Consider the following 5,775-nt stretch of genomic DNA (forward strand, 5'->3'; position numbering starts at 1 on the left):
GCAGCTCTTCTTCGGAGAAGTCGCATTTTAGTGCAAGCGTTCTGGCTCTGGTGACAAAGTCGTCTAAACTTTCGTCAGGTTTTTGTCTATACTGCATTAAATGCAGTCTGTGTATTCGGAAGTGCACGTTGTGCTTCATAAATCTTCCATAGTTTTTGTGGTGACCGTTTTTCTTCGTCTGTCAAACCACTGGCATTGAGCCGTTTCAGACCGTAGTCACCTATGCCACGACAGATTTTTCTGGCTTGCTTCACTGTTTCCGTTACGTCCTCGTCCTCTAAATATAACGTATTTTTTGTTTAAATAATCATTTTTTGTTTAAATAATCATTTTTTGTTTAAATAATGATAATGCTTCACTAAGGTCGGGGTCAGTCCATTGCATTTCAGGTAAACAGGTTGCAATTTTGTTAAGGTTTTATTTATTTATTTATTTTTATTGAGATAGTTTAACTTTTCTAAGCACGTGGCTTTCTTGTGGTAGTGCCGTGTATTAGACGGGGTAAAAAATTACACTTGGTCAGATATATAAAAAGTTTTAACATTTCTGTCGTCGACAGAAATCTATCCAGTAGACAGTAGATATTTGAAATATTGTTGAATATCAGTAGTGTAAATTTTTGTACTCACGCAAGAAAAGCGTTTGGTTGCAAGGGACAGTTATGGCTGACAGACGTTCGTTGTCGTAGTTTTTTTTGTGTGTTGGTTTAATTTTGTTTTCTTTTCCGTACGGAGTTTTGTCCAGGCTTTTTAGTGTGTACGGGGTCTATCTTTGTTCGTGGTTGTTTTACCACCTGCCATCATGATGTGATACGTAGGGTGAAGAACATAGACGAAGACGGGTTAGGAGGGAGCGGAACATGTATGCTTTTTATTCAGGATTGTGGTGTTTTATCATAGAATGGAAGACAGACCCAAACCTCTTTACTAGGCTTTACCGAACTAATTTCACAGCCAATAATAAACGTAAGAGCAAATAGTAAACGTAAGAGCAGGTAGCAGCAGTAAACGCAGGAACTGTTAGTAACGAAATGTTGAAAAAAAACTCAGCCCTTTTAAAAAGGAAAATAAACGTGTGCAAAATCACGTGCCATAGAAACTTTTACTTTAACGGAAATATAACAATCCCCCTCCCCATTAATAAGAGAGATTGCAAGGTGTATTTTTTTCTAAGTAGAAAGTTATCTTTGAAAGTGGCGATGTGTTTTATTTATAAGTCCAGTCGCTGGACTGGTTTACGGATTCAGCTAGACCGGCGTGGAAGCAGTTCAATATTCGAAAGACTGGCCGGTCTCTGCGAATTCTTATTTTTTCTGCATTAGGTGTATTGTCAACTGGATTTGTTTCAATCAAATGGGCCGGGTCTGCATTTGCAAGGTCGGGTCGAGTATTCTCAGCAGGAACCTGAGGTACATCAGAGCGCGGAAAACGAGCCAAATGTCTTAGCACCACTGAATCCTCCCGGCCATCATTATGCCGTATTCTTGCATGCATAGGGTTGGTCTCGAGGAGTTCCACTACCTCGACGATCGGGTCGTACTTGCTCCTGTTGCCAAACCGTTTCAATAGTACCTCCCCAGCTTCGCAGAGTCAAACAGGTAAGGCAGTACCAGTAGAAGAGCGCCTTTCAAATTTGAACAATCGTTCGTGGGGAGTTGCATTCGTACTAGTGCATAGTAAGGAGAGAATAGAATTTAAAATATCAGGCAGAACGTCCTGCCAAGCACTAAGGAGTAACTGTTTAGATTCCAGGGCCAATAATATTGAGTGCCAAATAACGCCATTATAGCGCTCGCACTGACTGTTTCCTCTTGGGTTGTATGCAGTAGTGTTACTGCACCCAACCCCAAGTCGTGTCAGGAAATTTCTGAACTCCTCCGACAGGAACGATGTTCCTCTATTAGAATGGATGAAAGCGGGGAGTCCAAAAATAGGAAAAATATTCGTCAGGCATTTGATTGTGGTCTGCGAAGAACAATCGCAGCAAGGGAATGCAAAGGGAAACCGACTGTACTCATCCACGATAGTAAATAGGTAACAACTTCTTTTCGAAGATGCCGGGACAGGCCCCTTGAAGTCTACAGAGAGACGCTGGAAGGGAGCAGTAGCGCGGATCAGTGTATTGTTAGTAGGACTGAAGAATTGAGGTTTTATTTTTGCGCATGTTGTACACTCGGATGTCACGCGCCGAACTTCATCAATTGAATATGGCATATTGCGTGATCGTATAAAGTACCAAAAACGCTGTACACCAGGCTGTATTAATGACCTGTGTATGACTCTTAGCTCCTCCAAAGAGGAAGTAGCAGCACCACACACTCTCGATAAAGCATCGGCAACGATGTTTTCACTTCCGGGATAGTGTTTTATATCGTACGAGAATGGGAGAAGCTCCATTTTCCAGCGAATGATTTTATCGTTTTTAATTTTTCCTCGGTTATCTGGCTTATACATAAAAGATACGGCTTGCTGGTCTGTTACGATAGTGAAGTGCTTCCCAGCAAGAAGGCCCCTCCATTTTTGGACACATTCAACTATCGTGTAAGCCTCTTTTTCAACTATGTGTAGTCGTATTTCTGATGGGTTTAATGAGCGGGAAAAGAACGCTACAGGCCTATCAGCCTGTAAGAGGGTGCCTCCGATAGCCTTTTCTGAGGCATCGGTTTCGATAGTAATTGGTAGTTCGTCGTCGATAACCTTTACAGATGATTCGGCGACATCCTTCTTAAGTTTCTCGAAATAATTCACAACTATAGGCGGCATGGGAAATTGTTTATTTTCAACCAGGGGACGAATTTTGTGTGAATACTTAGGTATCCATTTCGCGTAGTAAGAAAGGCACCTTTTTAACGAATTTGAATCCGACGGAGGAGGCATCTGCAAAAAGGTGTTTCAACCGCTCAGGATCAGGTTGGATAGTTCCGTCACAGATTTGGTATCCAAGCAAATTGATAGAGCGAAGCGAAAACTTTGATTTTACTCGGTTAATTTCGAGGTTGTATGTTGAGGCAGCTTTTAAGAAACGTTCCAAGTTAGCGTCATGCTCCTCTTGAGTTTTACCGCAAATGGTAATATCATCAATGTAAGAAAAAGTTCCGAATAACTTATTTTCAGAAATAAAGGAATTCATAAATCGTTGAAAGGCAGAAACCCCATTAGTGACACCCATGGGTATTCGTTTGAATTGATACAAACGATTTCCAGCTTGAAAAACCGTGTAGGTCCGATCTTCGGGACAAATTTTAATTTGTAGGTAAGCCTTAGACAAATCAATCGTACTAAAAATATGATACTGGACAATTTGGTGTACGAGATCCTCAATCCGAGGCAATGGGTACGCGTCAAGTAGGGTGAAACGATTAATAGTTTGGGAAAAATCAACCACTAATCGTTTCTTTCTATTAGGCGATGAAGGTACGACAATTTGAGCACGCCACGGGGAATAGCTGGTTTCAATGACGTCGTCCTTAAGCAGTTGAAGAATTTCCTTTTCAATAAATCAGGTATCCTCCGCACGGTAGTTTGGGATTTTGTAGCAATAGGTCTGCAATCAGGAGTCAAGTTTCGGAACAATTTTACAGGGGCACAACTGATCTTGGTTAGCGCGCAGATTTTTAAGGCATCCTGAGATCCACCAAAAGAAATAGTAACGCCCCGGTGTAGTTTCAAAAACGGCACCCCGAGTATAATGTCCATACAGGAGTCAGGAAGTACAGTAAGGTTAATCTCTTTATATTCGCAACCATTGAAGAAAATGTTCTCGGTACAATATTCAGACAGTTTAAGGGAAACAGTAGATGATGCCATAGAAATTACGGAGTTCCGTTTTAAAGTGGGCAGTCTCATTGTTTTGACAATGCGGGCACTGATGAAATTATCAGAACTGCCGGTGTCTATAAGGGCAGTTAACCTTTTTCCTTTTAACTCCACAGTTTTGGTGATAGGAGGGCAATTAACACCGCCTTTAGCGCGGGCTGCTATGATAGCAGAAGAAGAACGTGAAGGTGTCGTTAGAATAAAACGGCAAACTTTAGAAAAATGCCCAAGTTTACCACAGCTTCGACATACCTTATCGCGGGCAGGGCAAAGGCGGCGGTCATCCTTCAGGTGACGTCGCCCTCCACAGTTGTAGCACTTGCCACGAACAGGAAGGGCAGCAGAGAACTGTACAGAGTCAAACTCCATTCGAGAATCAGTTGGAACAGAATTTTTAGAAATACAAGTGGCCTCCTCGGCAAAATCGGCCAGCACATTTTTAGTTACCGTAGTAGAAGTAACAGCTACTGCCCCAATCTGAGACGCATACGATTCCGCACGAAAGTGAGCTTGTTCTAAAGCCCTAGCACATTGAGTAGCTTCAGTGAGAGTTAGAATGTCTGTTTCAAGGAGCCTAGCACGTATCAATGAGGACCGGAGACCACGAATGAATGCATCACGGACAGATTCATCCCTGTAAATGGTGGCCGTTACGTCTTTAAAACAACAGTCAGTAGAAAGTCGATTCAAGGCCTGAAGGTATTGGTCGACAGACTCGCTTTCTTGTTGCAAACGCGTGGAAAGCAGATGTCTAGCATGAATAACGCTTGGAGACTTGTCGTAAACGCCTTTTAATAATTCCATGGCATGTTCAAAACCAGAGCAACCTTCGATAACGTCAGCAACAGAGGGACTGATGTTTAAATAGAGAACTTCTAGCTTATCAGGGTTTAACAAAGCGATAGTTGATAAGAGGTAATTAAAGTTGCGGAACCATAATTTCCAAAGCTTGTTGGCCTGAGGGTCTGCCGAGGAAACATCAAATTTATCCAGGCGAATTATCTTCTCCATGAGGAAAATAAAAAATTAGTTCGGTAAATTGTGGTGTTTTATCGTTGTGATGAAAGGAGAGACCAACGAGAACAGAATAAGGCAAAGAGTGGAGTAACTGCTCAAGTGGGCTTTATTGAACTAAATCCTCACATGAGGAGTCCATGAGAGAAGCGTGCGTACCACGAGGAGACTCTCGAAAAAGGAGGAATCAGGTAAAGAGAGGGGGGCTGTACAGGAAGTAGGAAAAGGGAGATAATCAACGGATGTTGATGGGAGAGTTCTTCTGATTTCACCACATTTTCCGCCGCTCAGGGAAAGTCCAGGTCAGTCAGCTTCTTAGGGACTAGGTCGCTGCAGTAGTCTATTTCGGCTGAAATAGGAAACAAAGAGAAAAGATATAAGAGTTCAATGTTGGTAATTTTCCTCTAGGTACCGAGGTTTCCGACGAACTCTAGAGGAGCGTCGCGGATTGGTTGCATCATATAGGATCGGAGAGGGCCTCGAATTATCGTCTTGGAAGGTTGATTGAGGACAAGGAGGAGCGAGATTCTCCACGATAGAGTTAGCGGTGTCAGTAGGGTTTACCATAAGAAGGTGTTCAGGTTCCTCGAGTGTCGAAGGGAGTATGTTGGGTTGGTCATTTGGCAGAGCACATGGTGGGTCAGAAAGGGTGGAATCTAATTCCAGAAGTGGCTGGGAATGAATTGCTTCTTCTGCTAAGGGAGCAATATGACGAAGAGATACAGTAGTTTCTCTTCCATTATTAAGCCGTACGTGGGCATAGTTCGGATTCACATCCAGGATCTCAACTGTTTCCACCGAGGGCTCATATTTACTACCGAGCACGTGTCGCTTCAGGAGAGCAGATTTAGATTTTGTCATCCATGTCGGTATAGATTCACCTGTAGACGATTTTCTTGGGAAGGTAAACATGCGTTCGTGAGGGGTACAATTAGTAGCAGTGGAG

The 5,775-nt window shown here is 42.7% G+C and overlaps 2 protein-coding genes across 2 annotated transcripts; both read right to left on the minus strand.

The window, feature by feature from the left end:
- Positions 1-1,589: 1,589 nt before the first annotated feature.
- LOC145280353 (uncharacterized) lies at positions 1,590-2,396 on the minus strand. Its single transcript, XM_080132123.1, has one exon. It carries the CDS (start codon positions 2,394-2,396, stop codon positions 1,590-1,592), a length of 807 nt encoding a protein of 268 aa, XP_079988249.1.
- Positions 2,397-3,383: 987 nt separating this feature from the next.
- Positions 3,384-4,826, minus strand: LOC145280354 (uncharacterized). Its single transcript, XM_080132125.1, has 2 exons — positions 4,591-4,826; positions 3,384-4,449 (listed from the first exon to the last, which is right to left on the minus strand). The coding sequence occupies exons 1-2, from the start codon at positions 4,824-4,826 to the stop codon at positions 3,384-3,386; spliced, it is 1,302 nt and encodes a 433-aa protein (XP_079988251.1).
- Positions 4,827-5,775: the final 949 nt, after the last annotated feature.

This window comes from Euprymna scolopes, chromosome 7, assembly GCF_053919585.1.
Source record: "Euprymna scolopes isolate OS-2025 chromosome 7, ASM5391958v1, whole genome shotgun sequence".
Taxonomy (NCBI): domain Eukaryota; kingdom Metazoa; phylum Mollusca; class Cephalopoda; order Sepiida; family Sepiolidae; genus Euprymna; species Euprymna scolopes.

Excerpts from the sequence above, each read along its gene's own strand:
- LOC145280353 (XM_080132123.1), bottom strand. The coding sequence starts at position 2,396 with ATGGAGCTTCTCCCATTCTCGTACGATATAAAACACTATCCCGGAAGT.
- LOC145280354 (XM_080132125.1), bottom strand. The coding sequence starts at position 4,826 with ATGGAGAAGATAATTCGCCTGGATAAATTTGATGTTTCCTCGGCAGAC. Across the intron at positions 4,450-4,590 it reads TTAAAAGGCGTTTACGACAA|GGATGAATCTGTCCGTGATG; the intron begins GTCTCCAAGCGT and ends CACCATTTACAG.